General features: G+C 36.8%; 3 protein-coding genes across 4 annotated transcripts in view; all 3 read right to left on the bottom strand.

Moving 5' to 3' along the window:
- The window catches only part of LOC107753248 (RING finger protein unkempt homolog), a 9051-nt gene extending 5106 nt beyond the window's left edge, over window positions 1-3945 (bottom strand). For both annotated transcript variants that reach the window (XM_016569367.1, XM_016569368.1), the window contains exons 1-5: window positions 3714-3945; window positions 2046-2255; window positions 1788-1964; window positions 942-1072; window positions 704-839 (exon numbers count right to left, since the gene is read on the bottom strand). In XM_016569367.1, coding sequence (XP_016424853.1) covers window positions 704-839; window positions 942-1072; window positions 1788-1964; window positions 2046-2255; window positions 3714-3865 — 806 coding nt within the window. In that variant the 5' untranslated portion in view covers window positions 3866-3945. The remainder of the gene's footprint in view (window positions 1-703; window positions 840-941; window positions 1073-1787; window positions 1965-2045; window positions 2256-3713) is intronic.
- A 1390-nt stretch (window positions 3946-5335) lies between these two features.
- Window positions 5336-12094, bottom strand: LOC107753284 (uncharacterized). Its single transcript, XM_016569414.1, has 16 exons — window positions 12011-12094; window positions 10496-10600; window positions 9907-9982; window positions 9336-9492; window positions 9216-9261; window positions 9073-9131; window positions 8918-8953; window positions 8771-8823; window positions 8408-8540; window positions 6656-6873; window positions 6511-6556; window positions 6327-6392; window positions 6160-6219; window positions 5990-6078; window positions 5602-5696; window positions 5336-5480 (listed from the first exon to the last, which is right to left on the bottom strand). The coding sequence occupies exons 1-16, from the start codon at window positions 12063-12065 to the stop codon at window positions 5446-5448; spliced, it is 1329 nt and encodes a 442-aa protein (XP_016424900.1). The 5' UTR covers window positions 12066-12094; the 3' UTR covers window positions 5336-5445.
- A 5507-nt stretch (window positions 12095-17601) lies between these two features.
- The window catches only part of LOC107753270 (galanin receptor type 2), a 2496-nt gene continuing 862 nt past the window's right edge, over window positions 17602-19235 (bottom strand). The window contains exon 2 of the mRNA XM_016569400.1: window positions 17602-18343. Within this exon, the coding sequence (XP_016424886.1) occupies window positions 17602-18343 (742 nt within the window). The remainder of the gene's footprint in view (window positions 18344-19235) is intronic.

Here is a 19235-nt window from a genome sequence, read left to right as displayed (position 1 = left end):
TTTGTCATTACTTTTAAAAAAAAAAAAAAAAAAATCAGGGGTTTCCAAACTGCAGGGGGTTTGTGAGTTCATAAAAAGATAATAATTGACTAAATAATAAAAATGACAAATAATAAATTAAATAAATAATGACAAAATACAAATGAATCAAAATAAAATACACTAACAAAAATGAAATTGTTGAATTATTTACCTGCAAGTCATGTGATAATTAACTGACACCAGAGAATCATGAACATGCAAAAATTATAGAAAATTTTCTTATGGTAAATATTTTAGGTTAAAGAGTTTCTGCTGACCAAAAGTTTGGGAATCTGCAAATAAAATATCTGTCAAGCAACAAAACGAACCAAAAATGGAAACTAAAGGGGGAAAAACATCACAAAAGCATAATTTGATTGTGAATGAGAGTTTGGCACGGGATGAAACAAATTCAACATTTCTTTTTTTCCCACAAAATGCTATCACATGAATTCAGAGCATGTGGAATATAGTGTGCAAGTTGTTTTTGTCCTTTTTGCTCAATATGATATGAACTGTTGTTGTATGAAATTATCTGCATGAGATTAAGATCTATCAGCTTGTGTTCTACTGAAAACAATAACAGAATACTGGTTTGGAATAAAATGAAAGGGAGTAAAAACTGGCTTTTTTTGACTATCCCTTTAGGATTTTTATAAAATGAAGTATTAGTTGTTCAGACCTGTATTTGTGTTTGTGAGGGCTCCGTCTGCGGTCTTTGCTGTTGTGATAGTAGGGACAAGCATAGCCCTGACGACACAGCCGCGGAGGTTTTTTGCAAAGCTCAGTCTTGTAATGGGAGAGCACGAAACTATTGTCTGCATGAGGAGAAATGAGCAAAGAACAGCATGAAGAATGACATATAAATGTATTGTGACATTTAGGTTCATTTTGAAGTCGTGTGGAGAGGCAGGTTTCACCTTGCCAGCGTGGATCTTCACTCAGGATCTTTTCTATGAGTGCAGTGCTGGCCACAACTCCTGACTGCCCTTCTCCAGATGTTCCCTCAACCAATCCAGTAGCAGCTTGGGCTTCTAACACCTGAACTTCTCTTAACAAGAAATTTAAAATACATACGTCAAACCAAGGAAAAAATTACACTACCGTTCAAAAGTTTAGGGTATGATTTTTTTTTTAAATAAATGAATATCTTTATTCAGCAAGGATGCATTAAATTGATCAAAAACAGACATTAATAATGTAAAAAAAAAAAAAATCTGAAAAATGTTGCTTTTTTTCTTTTTACTCATCAGAGAATCCTGAAATAAATATATATCAGTTTTCACAAAAATATAAATCAGCTCAACTGTTTTCAACATTGATAATAATCAGAAATGTTTCTCGAGCAGCAAATCAGCATATTAGAATGATTTCTGAAGGATCATGTGACACTGAAGACTGGAGTAATGATGCTGAAAAATCAGCTTTGGAATCACAGAAATAAATTACATTTTAAAATATATTTAAAAAACAAAAACAGTTATTTTTAACTGTTACAATACATCACAATATTACTGTTTGACTGTACTTTTGATCAAATATATGCTGCCTTGGTGAGCATAAAAGATTCTTTCAAAAACATTTTAAAAATCTTATCGACTAAACTAAATGCTACTGTATCATAATAATAAATGTGGATGCAATTTAATTCATGACTTCAATTAAAAATTACTCTTTTGTGTCCCAAAGAAAAGAAAAGATATGTTTGGAATGACATGGTGAATAAATGATATAAATGATTATTACTTTATAAGTCAACTGCCTACCTGATGTCATAGACGGGGCTACGGAGGTCATGGGAGCCGTGAGCAAAGGCACAGTGAGGGCCGTTCTTACTACAGTGGCCCTTCCCATCAGTCTCGTGGATACAGGAACCAGTCTTATAGTACCGCAGATGATACCGTCTCTCTGTGTCTCCAGCTGTTCGGTGCAGAAATGGACACCTGGCAGTACATAAATACAGAAAGACATTAGCATAAATTCACACAGTGTGACTTTAAAAAGAAGTTTCTGCTGGTTCTTACTCATCTCCGTCGGGACATGTCCCTGTGCCCTCGTCGTATTTAACGCAGTACACATCAGGGCTGTAATTAAACGTTCCATCTCGTCTGCGAATCGGCCTCCGTCGTCTCTGATTCAGGAAGTGCCAGTGGAAGCAGGTGAAGGGGCGGTGCTGAGTGCACTTGTGCTGCACAAACAGGGGACACTGCTCCGTCCTGAACTCTTTCAGATACCTGAACATAGATAGAGAGATGCTACATGACAGTATGTCTGGAGGTGGATGTGGCTATTAACCATTAGCAGGTTGGAAAAGGAGATTTTTCAGAGCGGTAAAACTACAAATAAACACTATTACAAGAGTGTATATGACCTGCTTCAGGAGACATGAAAATAATCATGGAAAACATGGAAATATCAGAAATTGTCAAATCTTAAAATGTCATAGAAAAGTACAATGAAGGAATATTGGTGTAGAAAGAATTTTCACTTACATTTTTCAATTAGAAAGAGAGTAAGTAAAAGTCGAATTAAACAGGACATTGTTAAGTATTTTATTGTCAAATGTACTCCAGTAATCTTTGTTTTATTTACAATTTTGAAAAATATTTTTTTACAGTGCAATAAAAATTTCTAAGGTGAAAATATAGGTTTCTTGTTATGTTCAGCTTTACAATATTATAATAAAAAAGTGGAATGGCTATGAAATTATTTTCAAAAATGTGTACCCAATAATCATGAATGACTGGAAGGTTTTAAAATGTCATGGAAAAGTGATTTGTATTGTCCAGTCTTTTTTCCTGATAATGTGTGGTTCTACATTCAAATGGCTGCAATATAACAAAGAGTGAAAAATTTAAGGGGGTCTGAATACTTTCCGTACCCACTGTATATTTGGCTATTTGTGAATGTAAAAACTAATTACAAGAAACTGGAAAAGTCACGGAAATCATGGATTTAACATAATTCATGACTGAGAGAAACAAAAACAGTTATTTATAAGCACATATTGATCAATCACAATTCAAAGTATTTTCAATGTCAATTGTGGTTACGGCCATGACGCATTAGAAAACAGAGAATATAAAATGAATTTACAAATGTAAATTTGAATATAATATAGATGGATATAGAGTAATGCAGCGTTTATTTTCAGTCCATGGCCCTCAATAAAGTTAGATTTTTGGCCCTTTGTAGTACAAGTTTGGGCACCTTTGGTTTGTAGTGATGAATATAAATGGTGTATTCTGTATACATATGTACAGTTCTAAAATATTTAAATATATAAACTACATACGTTTTTTTATGGAATTAATTACTATAAAATAATTAATTCTTATATAGTAATGAACACTGCTTCATCAGTGAACTGAGATCAAAAGAATTGATCAAACTTTTACCATGATTTCACGATGCATAACATTTTAGACTAATTAAGCACTTTATAGCTCGCCTTCTTTATTGTGTTTACAAATCGCCAGAGCTTTTGCCAGGATGCTCAAGTGCATTCTTCAAAATATCACCTCAATGCAGTGCATGCACTCAATCGCACTACTAGGCCTCTATAAAACACAGCTCTTGATCCAGCTCATCACAGCCACAAAAACCCATCAGAGGCGTGTAAAATTGTTGATACATGAAATGTGTGATCTGCACGAGTGATCAGGTGGATGTAAAGGTGTTTCGTTACGTACGTGTAGTGCTGGGGTTTCTCGGGCTGTGCGTGAAGCACGTTAGCGGGGGACGTCGTGCCGCCTGCCGAGGGTGAGGAGCAGGAGGAGGACGATGAAGGGCCCAGGTTGGCCGCGGCACCCGAAGAACCGGCCTGAGATGGTGCTTTCGACATGATTTATCAAATTATGGCCATCAAACTATTTAATATTGGGAGAGCTGCGAAGTCCGCACTCTTTTTTGATGTGCGCATGCGCCAGATCTGGCTAAGGAGGAAATTCCGGGCCATTGTGATGACGTCGTAGTCGTGCGCGAATCGGTTCTTTCGAACAGTTCGATTCGAGAGCCGCTCGGACCAAATCAGTTCAGTGCGAGCACGAATGCTTCAGGTTTGTTCTGTGAACTGATTCATTGAAAAGAATCAATTTAAAATAACGACTCGTTCACTAAACGGACCTTGCTACGTCATAGGAGAGTGAAGTCAGAGATAATAAACAGAGGTGAATGACTTTAAATTATATGTAAATCTCTTAGAACAAACAAAAAACAAAAAAGCACTGAAAACATGTAATGCTCTGAAAGCATTGAACTTTATGTAATTTTCTTCCCTTTTTTTGCTTTTTTTTCTCTGGCAGCTAATAATGTTAATTTGATCATGTGAATATGTAATACCTCATGTTCTTGTGGCATTTAATTAATAAAGCATAAAAAAAATAAAATAAGAAATAAATAAAAGTGAAAAAAAAAACAACAATAAATAAACAGAGGTAAATCCCCAAATTAAGAGCAAGATGTGCTCCAAATTCAAAGTTGCAGATAAAGGTCTCCAAACGTGATGGTGATTTCTATTGATAAAAACTGCATAACAGTTAAGGATGTTTGTCCGTGAATTGCTTTTTATTTTTACACGATGATTTTAGAATATTCTTAAGAACATTTTATGCCTCAATGAAAGCAAGAACATCTGTCCTTTTGTATATTTGAGTTTACCTGCTCAATAACATACGTTTACAATTACATATAGTATTTGATTAGAGACTTAGTGTAGTGTAGAATAGTGTAGAATGGTAAATTTATCTCATTAATCCTATAACATTTTTCTTTATAGTACTTTTAAAAAATTGTTTAAAGCCTTGTTCATTTACAAGTTTAAATGCAAAAATACATAAAACAAAATTACAACATTTTTGGACTCCAACATCTGTCCTTTTGTATATTTGAGTTTACCTGCTCAATAACATACGTTTACAATTACATATAGTATTTGATTAGAGACTTAGTGTAGTGTAGAATAGTGTAGAATGGTAAATTTATCTCATTAATCCTATAACATTTTTCTTTATAGTACTTTTTAAAAATTGTTTAAAGCCTTGTTCATTTACAAGTTTAAATGCAAAAATACATAAAACAAAATTACAAAATTTTTGGACTCCAATATGTGCATTTAATTTAATAGTGATTTCAATTTCTTGATTGTTTAAAGTGTTTTATAATATTTGTGTATTGTATGAAAAAAATAAAAGCATAAAATCTTGTAACAAAAAGTGTTTCATGTATTTCTATCAAAACAACATTGCACGAATATGGGATATTACAATAAGGTTGTATCAGTCATATACAGTGTACTATTAATACAAACAATAAAGTATATTGTTATAATATATTAGAATATATAACAATTCATTATATATATTGTGTTCTAAAACACATGATGCACACTTCAGAAGATGTCCAATCCACTCAAGTTCTGAATTTTCACACAAACCATTCTGTATGTTTGAACCCAGCGGCTGTGGTGATAAAAAAAAAAAAAAACAGTACATAAGATATTAATTATTTCCAAAGTGATTGGCACCTGACATAATTCTTTCATCACATTAATACTGTGAATTAAGGCAGTTTCACACTCACCTATACGGTTAACTATCTCTTCACACTCACTGCTTGTGGCGGCCTGTAGGACCACACAACAGAAGCCGGACGATTTGCCTGCTTGCGATGTATCTCTGAAACCAATTACATGGTTAGTACTGAAAACACAAAGCCTGGAAGCAAATGTCACTGATAAGCAAATGGAATACAGATAAACCAGTCTCATAACCCGCCTGCCATTTATTCAAACTCCAACACCATATCAAATACTGAACGTCTGTAATTATCAGAGTTTTAACTGAGCGCGAGTTCCATATCTGAGAGAAACATTTCAAGATAGAAAGCTTAGCATAAACCAGCATGCCATGCATCTCATTTTCATGACTTGAATAGACATCTATCTACAACATGTTCCTAAAATACTTACAATATACAAAAAGCAAAAATGGTTAAATCAGGTTGGCTTCCAAGCCTCCCAACACATGATATCTCAGGGAAGTGGTGTTGAAACAGCTCCTAATCAAAAAGAGAAACCTTGGCTTTAAATTACTCACCTTTAACCTAAGTTATTTGTATTTAGTGTTGAAAAATACAAACCTGCTTATTTGACTTATCTATGCAGGTAAGATGAGTCTCCTTTACATCCAGCAGTACCTCCTATATGACAAAATCAGAAAGCATGCATGAGATATTATATAGGTCTTGAAATTAGCTTACATTCACATCTCTCTACATAAAACTCACTTGCTCAATTGTAGATATACCTTTCTTGCCTGTCTGCTCTCCAGAACCACAGGAATGACATTCTGCAGGACCTCCTTACCTCCATACTTAAAATTAAACAAAATTAACATTCATTTTCAATAATCACACGGATCACATATTGACTCAAAAATACACATGAATGGATTAAGCACACCACAAAGAGAGTTTACACAACTACTGTACCATTCCTATGTTTGCTTTTCCTAAGAGGTGCACAGCGTACAGGATCCTGTTAATGAAACATGATCAAACAGATACAGGCCAGGCTGTTTATGGTATTAGAGACTAATACAATTGCAAACATACATGAAATCTTTATTGAGAGTACCTGCCGTCTTTGACACACTGCGTCTGCCCTCTCTTCTGTCCCGCGGTTCTGTCCTGCTGAGAGGCTGGTTTTGGGCCAAACTGAAGTGAGGGTTTTTCCTGTTTGAGTTGCCGTAAGTGTTTGACCAGTGGCTGATAGATAGACCCATCTTCTCCTCTCCAACGTATCAAGTGAATGGAAAGGGGCTGACCCTTCAGCTTAGACAGAACCACACCTGCCTTTGGAGGGGAAAAGTAGTAACAAGTGGCCTGTTAGTCCGATATCGAGCTCTATGGCACCTTTGACTGTAAAGGTGCGGTGAAATTTTGCAGACAAATAAGGCCAATTGCCTAAAGTCGAATGTGTGGCGATGTATGAAGCACAGCTCACATAGAAGTCACTTTCAAACCAAGTAGTTTTCTGTTGGTCACTGCTATTAATCCATGTGACCAACTTGAACTTGTTTTGAAACCTGAATTTTGACTCATTCTGCCCTCATGAGAAGTTCCCAATCGCGTGGATTCCTACTAAAATGACTGCATTTCAAAAATTTGCCAGACAATGTTAAATGAGACCGCACATTAAAATAGGGGTGGGGTTTAAGTGGACTAAATGATTAAAGAAGTCTGGCATACATGACCAGTTGTTGTTTCACTGGAAAATCGAGTTATTATATTTTATAAAAATTTAAATTTTGCAAATTAAAGGGGTCATATGATGCGATTTCAATTTTTCCTTTCTCTTTGGAGTGTTACAAGCTCTTGGTGCATAAAGAAGATCTGTAAAGTTGCAAAGAAGTCTCAAATCCAAAGAGATATTCTTTATAAAAGTTAAGAGTCAAACACGCCTACCTAAAACGGCTCATTCTAACACACCCCCACATACCTACAAGGGGTGTAACATTTCCGTCACACGCTTGAGCTTTTCGGCCAATCACAACGCACTGGATAGTTGGTTAATCAGAGCACACCTCGCTTTTCAGACCGATTAGTTTTGTAAAAATCGACGCGTTTCAGAAAGGCGGGCATAGAGGAGAAACAATAATGTACAGTATGTGGAAAATAATGTGTTTTTTTAACCTTAAACCGCATAAACACATTTCATTACACCAAATACACAAAATAATGTTCTTTTTAGCAGCATCATATGACCCCTTTAAACATATGCATGGATGAACCGTTCACAACAAGATGAATAACATGCATTTGGAAAACAGATCTGGTGAAATTTCATTTCATGCTGATTTTAAAAACGCTGCTGCAGATGAGATTTGAATGCTACACAACTTACATTTTGGTCTGTTCGTCACATTAGCTATTGTATGTCTTCAGAAAAAACTTGGAATATAGGGCACAAATCGCATGACTAATTTTAATGGCACTTTAATAGTGCTTTTTTGTCATGTCAGGAGCTGTGCAGTTTATTTTATCATCCACTTTGTGGAAAACAGCAGCTCGAACATCGTACCTAACATCCTTTTTTTGTCTCCCAGAGGAAACAATATGTGGTTGGAACAGCATGAGGGTGAGTAAATGATGACAAAATTGTAATTTTTGGGTGAACTATTCCTGACAGGAGGCATATCTTGTGATGAATGAGTCTTAGAATACACAAACACAATGGGAACACAAAAGCTTATGATTATATAATCAATTCAGGCAAAGCAGATAGCAGAGTACACAAATATAAAGCTGTCTGTAGAAGTAATCTAAGATTCATTTATGATATGCTGGGTCATGCAGGACACATTTTATGGGAAAGATTTCTTCTGACCTGCCCATTGCTAGCATTCCTCAGTGATATCCCATTGATTTCATCAATGATGTCACCAGGCTCGACAAACATATCCACCTGAGCTTGACTACACTGAAGCAGGTCTAATACAAAGACGCGTCCATCTAGGTACCTTTACAAAGAAAGATTGTTAAAATATGGGATATGAACAGAAATACTGATTAGTAATATTTGCTATTAATTCTACAAAATCAAAAACTTGCAGTTGAGCATGACTTTATCGATACAGAGAGCAAAAAGGTGATCAGAATGTGTGCACAAATAATTTTGAAGAAAAAAATGGCCAAAATTACATGAACAAATGCAGCATTCAGAATTGAAAAGACATGCCAGCATGCTAACCTGAGCACCATCCCCAGCTCCCGACAGGGAACAGCTTCATAGATTTGACACACCTAAAACACAAGCAAGGTTTGCAACATGCAATTCAGCATGACCTCTTCATGCACATACAGGTAAATCAAGTACGTCAGAACATTAAGATCATACCGGAAGGAGCCAGCTTTCATCCAGGAAGCTGCAGTTCTGAGATTAAAGTCACAAAGAGAAAGTTTCTAGTAAGAAAGAAGGAAACTTTACTTTGACAGATCTCAAACTCAGCACAATGAAGCATATAGCAAATGCACGGGATAAGCAGTCCATACCTCAATACTGATCTTAAAGTTCATTTCTGACAGCACCATAGACAGCGAAAGAAATGGTTCTGTTTGGAGACAGTTGAGACAGTAATTACAGCAAAAGTACCAGTATATAACTATAAGTGTCTCAGCCAAACAAAAAAACTCACCAACGAACTCCTCATTTCTCAGAATAGCAACATTAGGGCAATACCACTGCGAAGAAAATAAATTATGTTGATTGTCTGTAAAAGACAATTTTCAATCATCACTTGTGAGTGTCCACTAACCTCGATTACTCTGTTTGTGTGCAGCAGTTGTTTTACTACATTTCCCAGGGTTCTCCTCATCAGCATGAGCCGTATGAAGAAGCGTCCTCGGCCTTGAGAGGTCATGAGTTTGCTGCAGGCTGTGGTCTGCTGCACGGCCAAAGAAACTGAACTCAACCTTCAAGAGCAGACATAACATTCTGATCAGACAGGCCACAATTAGATGTACTTTCTGTTCCATTTTCAGCAAATTTGTAGTTGTTATTAATCAAAAGATGTTATTTTTAAAATATAAAAACAATGAGATATACATTAGGGTCCAAAAGTATGAGAGTGAAAATGCATTTGGCATTTTTATAATTGAATATGCATTTTTATTGTAATTATCAGCAATGACAATTTCAGAGATTAACTACTTTTTTTATTTATATTACTCAATATTATTGATTTGATTCATTTGATTCATCGGATTCATTTAATTCTTTGTCGTAGTTTAAGTTAGACTTTGAATCCAATGAGACTTTGAATGAGACATTTTTCTTAAACCTACGTTATGTTATGCTAAAAATGAGAAGCAATAATAATGACATACCTGCCACATGTGTCATGGTGAAGAAGCTGTTCAAAACAATGCCAGTAATCTCTATGTGCCAAACTGAGAACAGGCTCTAAAACATTAATGAGTAATGTTCATTATGTAGTAAACATAGTGTCATATGCATACACTTTAATTTGCTTATATACTAAAATGAAAAAAGGAACTAAAAATAAAAAGTGTTTCAAAATATTAATAAAATCAATAATAGTATCTCAATTATACTAAAATAACAGACTTGGTGCATCTTGCCCAACTAACACTTTAGGTTTGTAAAGAAATGCTTATGTTGACAGTTTATATTGGTGTACAAAACTAATTTGAAGCAATGAATCATTGTATGCATTTAGGTCAAAAAGGTTATAAAATTATGAGAAAAATAAACTAAGTTAAGTGCGTTCAAACATCTATTGTATAGTCAATATAGACATCCTTATTATCTGTAAACTCCTGTAATGTGTATGGATTTTCCCACAGTGTGTGCCAGGTGTAATGATGGCTCTTATTTGAGTGTTTGTACTGTGTTTGCTGACAGGTGATGATGTGCAGGTGTACAGGAGAGTGTGTGTTGGTGTGTGGAGCTCACGTTGTAGTCCCTTTCGCAGTATAAGTTCCAGGAGCTCACAGCAGGTTGCCAGGTGTGGATTGGAGTCAGTCACAGTGCCCTCCGATTTCAAATTCAGAATGCACACTGGGAATAAACAGGGAGGATGATGGTTAATGGTTAGTTTTCTTTTTTTAATCACAAGATGTTATGTAATGTAGGTGGAATAGACCATGCTTCATTAGGCTAACCCAGACCAAAACAGCACACACTGGCATACTTGGTTGCCCTGGAGCTCACCACAACTGTGTGTGTTTACCCCAGGAATACAGCTGGCCGTTCCTTCTGAGCTGCTTTTTAATTGTCGGTCAATGTGCACATGTATCAGACGTATTTTGCTGTTGCATCATGTCTCACTTGTTTTTCAGCATCCTACGCCATGAGTATTACATTTGCATGTATAAAGGTGTGGTCACATTAGTGAAATTTTACAGGCAAAAAATGGTTTATTGTCAACTGTGCAGTGATGCATGAACCGCTGTTCATAGAGAAGTCACTTTCAAACCTTTAAACAACAAGCAAAATCTGCATGGGGATTTTTTCGCCCTCATTTAAAACTCCAGATCGCTGGGATTCCTGTAAACATTTGCCCATGAAATTTTGCAGAGCAACCGTAAATGTGACCCCACCTTAAAAGGTGTATACAAACAGCTAGACGGAGTACAACCTTGGCAAACACAGGCCTTAGTCAGGTTAGACGACATATTTAATTTGTGTGGGATAGCTGATATCTGAAATCGAATACTTCTCTACAATATAGTATGAGAAAAACAGTACGCTAAAAGAGTAGTATTAAGAGTCAGTGGCGTGTCCACAAGGGTGGCAGTTAAAATGAGCGTTGCCACCCCAAAGCAGCGTATGGGATCGAAGTGCATTGCGAGCGGAGCAGCGTGATTTTAACTGAAGCGGGGATCTTTTGAAAGTCGGAGAATTCTGGTTTTCGCTCGCTCTCATCCACTACCGCTCAATCACTAGCACAATTAATGCCATAACTACAGCCGTTCTAAACTAGTTCTGCCTACAAGGATTGTACTGCACGCACACATGTACAGACACATAACGGATCACTCACACACAGAAACAAAAAATATTGTCAACGCTGCCCTGTGATTTGTCAATAAAAATGCTTAGAAACAGAAAAGTTATACCGAAAATTTCTTTGTGTTTTGAAGTAGGCTAATTAGTGTTGTTACGTTCGTGAACGAATCGTTATTTTTGAACGAATCTTTTAGGTGAACGAATCGTTCTCGTTCACGTAATCCATTGACTCATATTTCTCGTTCACTGAAATTCCTCCCTCCACAGCAGCGCGGCGCTATTGGCAGCGCATGCGCAGATCAGTGAACCGATATATATCTACCAGCAGGCTCTGCTAACCGAGCAGCAAGCCTGTCATCTTCAGCTGCGTGACCAGAACAACAACTGATCAGTAAAACAGCACATCGAAGGTCAGGTACAACCTGAAGTGTATGATAGCATATAGGATGTGAAACGTACCTTTAAGTGTTTCGATAAGCGGGTCTTTTGCAGGCATTATTGTGAACGCGCACATTCCGCGACATCCATCCAGTTACACTGAAAGCAAATAGGCTACTAATAACCTGTCATCAAATTGTTTTCCCAAGGTTGGCTCATGAGTGAAATGTGAAGCACATTCAGTGGTGACATCACCTATCATAAATGTACATTAGACAGTCTCTACCGCCCCTTTAAAATATGATGGTTATGAAGATGATAGTGGCGCCCTCTCTATTAATTCAACTCCACAGATAGGCTACTGTATAGACGCTCTCAGAAGGCTCCAAAACATTATTAAAACTGTGGAAGAATTTGTTTTGAATGGTTTCACCACATGTAAAAATATACAAATAAAGAAATAACAACAACAAAGCGTATTGTAGTAGCCTATAAATAAAGCAGATTTTTCTTTTCTTTTTTTTTTAACTTATAATATCCACTAGTGTAGGCTATATATAGCCTATATATACATATATCTTTTTCATTAACACGTTTCCATCACATTTCATGATGTATTGAGTGTATTAAGAAATTTTACATTTTAGACTTGAATAAATAAATAAAATGCCAAGCTTCACTGTCCATATTATTTTCTTGTTTGGAAACGATGCACAATAAAACCTTCTGTTCTCAATTGATATTTACCATTATTTATGTACGTCTGCGGGAAACTGACCATTTAACACCGTGTATATTAAATGGTCAGTTTTCCTCAGATGTTGATTTCATGATGTATTGAGTGTATTAAGAAATTTTACATTTTAGACTTGAATAAATAAATAAAATGCCAAGCTTCACTGTCCATATTATTTTCTTGTTTGGAAATGATGCACAATAAAACATTCTGTTCTCAATTGATATTTACCATGTACGTCTGCGGGAAACTGACCATTTAACACAGTGTATATTAAATGGTCAGTTTTCCTCAGATGTTGAAGGAGACAACAGTGCAGAGATGAACTGAATGTTGAAGTGTTCTGTTTTGTTGAGAGCTTTCAGTGAAACGATGGTGTCATTGTGCATCAGTTTATAGACACAGCACATCTACAGAAGACTGCATTTCTTATTGATTCACAGCACGAGGGAATTCAAATTCATCAGCTCATAGTAGCCACTGGTTGTGAAATGTGCTATACCAGCACATGCATTGATTATATTTTATATATTCAGAATTTGTCAATCTGTGAATCTGAGTTAAAGGAACAGTTCATCCAAAAATTTAACTTTGCTGAAAATGTACTCACCATCAGGCCATCCAAGATGTAGATAAGTTTGTTTCATCATCAGAACAGATTTGGAAACATTTAGCATTACATCACTTGCTCACCAATGGATCCTCTGCAGTGAATGGGTGCCATCAGAATAAGAGTTCAAACATCTGTTAAAAACATTGCAATAATCCACAAGTAATCCACATGACTCCAGTCCATGAGTTAACATCTTGTGAAGTGAAAAGCTGCATGTCTGTAATAAACAAATCCATCATTAAGGCATTTTAAGTGTAAACCGTCTGGCCAAAATACGAGTCCATACTCCATAATAACGCTTCCACTGGTGAAAAAGTCCATCCCATGTTGTCCTCTCAAAACAAAATTTGTTATATTTGGTTAGAATTGTTTTCACTTGTAAATTGTGCTTGATCTGTGCATATTTCTCTCCTGATTTAGACAAGGAGACTTCTTCACTGGAGAAAGCAATATTATGGATATAGAAGCTTCATATTTTAGCTGAAAGCAACGATTTTAAATGCCTTGATGTATTTGTTTCTTACATACACGCAGCTTTTCACCTCACAAGACGTTAATTGATGGACTGGAGTCTTGTGGAGCACTAAAGGTGAGTACATTTTCAGCAAATCATTCATTTTTGGGTAAACTATTCCTTTATTATTTCCATAAGAATCATACTTGAACCCTTGCCAAGCTGAACAATTCTAAAAATCCATGTTCTTACTTTTTCTTTTAATTCAGCACAAAAACACACACACAGACAAATTCCTTTAATGCAATGCTGGGCCTTTGATTAACAGCAGTTAAAATGTACTTTTCTTGTTGTTGAGAAAGTCTTAGATCCTAATTGGATCTATTTCACTGGAGGCACAAGTCTGCTGGGAGGCAACATCTCTGTTCAATTCTCAAAGCATGCTTTAACTCACAGGTTCTTCCATTAGAACTGATTGGAAGCATGAGGTAAAGGACAACCCCTACCTGTTACGTCCCAGTGTGATGCCTGGAATGGTGGAGCTTATGAAGGATGCAGCAGGATCTAGACTTCAGCAGTGCTTCCCTTCAAGAAAACTGCATGCTGGTTAGGTGAATGCTGATTTATTACGTTTCAGCCATGATGACACTGTAATGGAGTATATGTCAAGCGGTTCTAGCTATATTAATGTCAGAGGTTTCATATTTGCAGGGTTAGAGGTTTAGAACAAACCCTGAATATAAATCAATAAAGCACGGCTATAACAAGCTTTCAAGTACAATGCTTTCAGTGTGAACACTGTTTACTTTCACAATGTTCTGCAACAAGCCAAAGCTGACAAGATCCATCTAGACCAAATCAACAGCTTTCATTTAAGCTGGATCATCTCTTTCCCCTTTCCCCCCCAGAGAGACAATAAGATGAAGGAGGCAGTAGGAAAAAGTACAAGTTCACCAGGAGAGACAACCAGTACCTTGCCTCATCAACATCAGATAAGCCATTGTATGGAGTCATTGTATGGCCCTGAGAGGCAAGACAGAGGAGTAGCTTAATTGGTGAACTTTGACTTGACTGTTGCAGGCTATCACATTGTATTTGCAGCAGAGAGCCATTAAAATGTGTGGGGGTTGGTAGTCTGAACATCACACACAAAAACAGACTAGAAAAGGACAGCTCAATGCCAGAATGCACCACTGTGCAGATTACAGAACTAGTCAAGAGATTAAACCTGTATTAAAGAAATACGTTTTTATATGATTTTTATATGCATTGCTCTGTTTACTATTGCCAAATTTACACTGTAAAGGTAACACAGAAGTGCTTCTGAAATTGCATTTTAGTGTCTTTACACAGATTGTTTAATGCTGCTTAGAGGTGGCATAAATGCATTTACACTGCAGTTACAACTCTATATTTTAATACTAGGGACTGAGGTGGGTCAGAGCAGTCTTAATTTTGTCTGGCTTTTATGCAACAATGCATCTGCACACTGAATTTTTAATATTTATTCCTTTTCTGACCGCCTTAATTTTCCATGACTGTCATGTCTGTTCTGTGTCAAAAGCTCAGATCAGTGTTTGGCTCCTGATGAAGAGCTGAACACATGGGAAGAATAATCATGGAGAGCAGAGGAGCATCATCATCATCATCATCATCATCGGTAGAGAGCCAGAATTGCTTTTGGCACTCCACAGCTGTCCTCTCTGCATACGCCAATCAGTTTGACTGCAGAGTGGCTCTTCAAGAAAGACCGTAAGTATATGGTTCATGGGCATTACATTGTGCATGAAGAGACTTTTGACACCCATGAAAGACACTGAAATTAACATATTCAAATTCATTGACCTGTTTCTTCTTGTAATATTACTAAAAAAACAACCTACTTGCCAGAATGGCAGCAGCTGTGCTTTACAGAGAAGAGGTCCTTAGAAATAGATGCCCTCATACTCTTTTTTTGCATATGAGCAGCGTCATGGGAAGTATAAACTAACCACAAATCTGGTTAAATAGTGATTGTACAATAAATACTTACGTCAGATGTTAAATGAGGCTGTTACGCTGGGCTTTTTCCACTGATGGAGCAAATAAGAGCGCGCATATTACCCACAAACTCTAAGCAACAGCTAAGTCTAAAGCAGCTACACGCGAGAACCAGCCAACTGGCACATTTCCAGTAAAGCCAGATCCTGGGAGGACCAAGATAAGTGGATGTTCTTGTGCGGATCTGTTTCATAACAGCTTGAGTTATATATATTCTGTTGCTTGGAAATCATCACAAAGACCAACCTGTATTTTTTACTATGGATGTACTTGTGAACAATTGTTTGTTTATTCATTGTTAATTCTTTGTATGCATTTGTGACTCAACCCAAGTCAAAATACATTGGGGTCTCACCGCCAATACATTGATAAGAGACATTCAAAGCATTATCTTTAAAATTCATAACATGCTTTACAAATCACACAAACCTATACGACACAAAAGAGGTAGCGGTACAGACAGATGTGAGGCGAAGTCAACAATATTTCTGTTTAGTTGTTGAACAGAAGCAAACAGTTTCAGGAAATTTGCTATATGGATCAATGATCATTGATTGTCCTATTTATTACTTTAGTCAAAAAAACATAAGAAATGTAGTCATATAATTCATACAATTTATGAATATACACTAGCATTCAAAGTTTGGGGTCAGTAACTTTTTTTTTTTTGAAAGAGAGAAACAAAGAAAAATATTTTCCACAAAAATGTTAAGCGGTAAAATTGTTTATACCATTGATAATAATGAGAAATGTTTCTTGAGCACCAAATCAGCATATTATAATTATTTCTGAAGGATTGTGTGACACTAATTACTGGAGTAATGGCTGCTGAATATTCAGCTTTACATCACAGGAATAAATTACGTTTGACAATATATTGTGATACAAAACATTATTTTATATTATTTTAGTTATTTTAAATTGCAATAATATTTCACAACATTGCTGTTTTAACTGTGTTTGGATCAAACGTGCCTTTTTCTTTCAAAAACATGAAAATATATATATATATATATTATCGACCCCAAACTTTTAGGTCTAACTCTCCAATTAAAAGCATGTTTTTAATTTATGAATTAAAACTATTTTTAATATTTTGGGAGAAAATCTTAATCTTTTATTTCTGTTATTTATTATTAATATTTTACTAAAACTGTTTCACTGCCTATATGGGGATATTTGATATTAAAATATTTAATATACCAACAAAACCACATGATGCAGCCAACATATATAAAATGGGCAAAAATAAATAAATAAAATAAAAACAAACACACACACACACAAGAAAACACGTTTTACAAAACCATACGATCATGTGTGCTTTAAACTAGGTTTTTAAAAGATTTCACTATATTACAGACACTCTTATATGTCACTGACCCATACATCAGATCCTGTAGGCGGTAACCCTAAAGGAGCCGAGAACATAAATTCGAAAAATATGATCAAATTGTCATAAAAGTTCACCGTGTGAATGTTTGAACCAAACAACTTGATGCCGGCACTGTCCTCTGATAATTCAATCTGTTCGTACCTCCGGAAAACCCTACCATGATTCACAGTCAGAAAGCACACAACCACCACTGCACAGTGACGAAAGCTGCCAACACTGACAAAACACAGACGCAAGAGATTTTCATTTTAAACATCGGTCACTGTCCTCACCAAGAACACAAAAAGCGCTGCTTCCTTTCTACCTGACAATCTGCTCCTATATGATAACTTTTATGTAATCACAGCTCAAATGCTGTTAAAAGCCACCGGAAAAGAAGAGTTTTATACTTTGGTAAAGCACTGATTTGACAGTAGGTGAGAGTGTAAGTGGATTATGTCGCATTAAATGTCATGAAGGCACTCGTCATCATCTTCTTGCTACTTTTGCTCCAGAGGCGACCCCGGTTTGACCCGTCGTGATGATTGGATCCTTCGCACGAGGCAGCTTCCATCAGGCTCACCGTCTGCGCCGGCTGCACAGTGTGGATCCGGTTTATGACCCGATTACGAAATTCACAGCCAAACACCTTCTTGAAGCCCTTTCGAAAATGTTTAGACACCAGGGCGTAGACGATGGGGTTCAGGCAGGAGTTGGTGTACGCCACCAGGTGAGAGAGAATGCGGAGGACGTAGGTCGTGTGGTTGAGCGGGAAGTGGCCGAACCACATGCACAAGATAACCAGGTGATGTGGCAGCCAACATAAACAGAAGAGCGCAGCCACGATGATTATCATCTTGGTCACCTTGCGCTTGGCCTTGCGGGACTCCGACATGTCCTGCATGGGGTCCACGGAGGTCCAGAGGTAGCGTATGGTGCGGGCATACGTGATGCCGAGAATGAGGACTGGTATCAGGTAGCCGAATATAAAGGTGCAGACATCCATGGCTCGACGATCATGGGTGTTCCACGCCGGGATGCAAACGGTGGTCCCGTCTAGATCCATCTGCTGGTAGTAGCTGAGATAAGGGCTGGAGAAGAACAGCGATAGAGTCCAAACAAGGCTGATGGATGTCAGAGCATTACGGGGAGTTCTGGTCTCTCTTGAGCGTAGAGGATACCGAATGGCGAGATATCTGTTGGGAAAATGCAAACATAATACCTCAATAATAATTACAAAGTATTAAAGTTACACTATGTAACTAGTGGGGGGGGGGGTCATAACTAGTTTAGCAGGCTGGTTTTAGAGGGGTTTTGACCACTCTTTAGCTGAACACCATGCTTAAACCAGCTATGACCACCAGTTAAGGCTGGTTTTAGCTGTTTTTTCAGCATGGATAAATGTGGTTCACGGCACAGATATGCAGGTGATATTCTGAAGTGTGTATCTGGTGGGCACTTTCCTGTCCCATGAGGCCACAGGAGAGGATTTATGAATGGCAGTAAAGTGAGCAACTGTCACCGTAATCACATGACAATGACAACATGAACATACACGCATTCATACTATATAGAACATACTTTTTTTTTTTTAAATGGTCGATAAGTAATTACTTGTTCAAAATAATACTCAGTATGTGAATTTGGACGCAACCATCGAAATCTAAAAAAGTAATCTGAGCAGGTTAGTGCCACATCTTATGGCACTTAGTGAAGCTAAGAAACTCATTTCATTTCATTCTTAAGAAAATGTGAGTGGTGCCTTCTCGTGCAAAACTCACCACCTTGTTGCCAGGGCATTGCTATTTGGTTGCCAAGAGTTTTAGCTGGCATTTATTTGTCAAAATACATACATATAATACAGTATGCTTAATGGCAATTCTTCAGATCTCTCTCTCTCTCTCTATGTGGAATAAAACAGTGTTTGGTTTGGCTGGTTAACATTAGCCCCTGCTTGTACACCATCTAGCTCTATCGGTCTCCATTGAAGGCCATTCAATTTTGTGTGTGTGATTGTTTATTTGCAAGCAATGTTTAATTTGAAAGTGTTGAATTTTATATATATATATATATATATATATATATATA

This window comes from Sinocyclocheilus rhinocerous, unplaced genomic scaffold (genome assembly GCF_001515625.1).
Source record: "Sinocyclocheilus rhinocerous isolate Xijiao unplaced genomic scaffold, SAMN03320098_v1.1 scaffold411, whole genome shotgun sequence".
Classification (NCBI taxonomy): domain Eukaryota; kingdom Metazoa; phylum Chordata; class Actinopteri; order Cypriniformes; family Cyprinidae; genus Sinocyclocheilus; species Sinocyclocheilus rhinocerous.
This window is presented reverse-complemented; position numbering and strand designations above follow the sequence as displayed.

What these genes read in the sequence shown, in the direction of transcription:
- LOC107753284 (XM_016569414.1), bottom strand. Translation starts at nt 12,065, where the DNA reads ATGTGCGCGTTCACAATAATGCCTGCAAAAGACCCGCTTATCGAAACA. An exon ending in ACTTTAAGATCAGTATTGAG is followed by an intron (nt 8,954 to 9,072) that starts GTATGGACTGCT and finishes CTTTAATCTCAG; the next exon opens with AACTGCAGCTTCCTGGATGA. An exon ending in GAAAAGCAAACATAGGAATG is followed by an intron (nt 6,393 to 6,510) that starts GTACAGTAGTTG and finishes TTTAATTTTAAG; the next exon opens with TATGGAGGTAAGGAGGTCCT.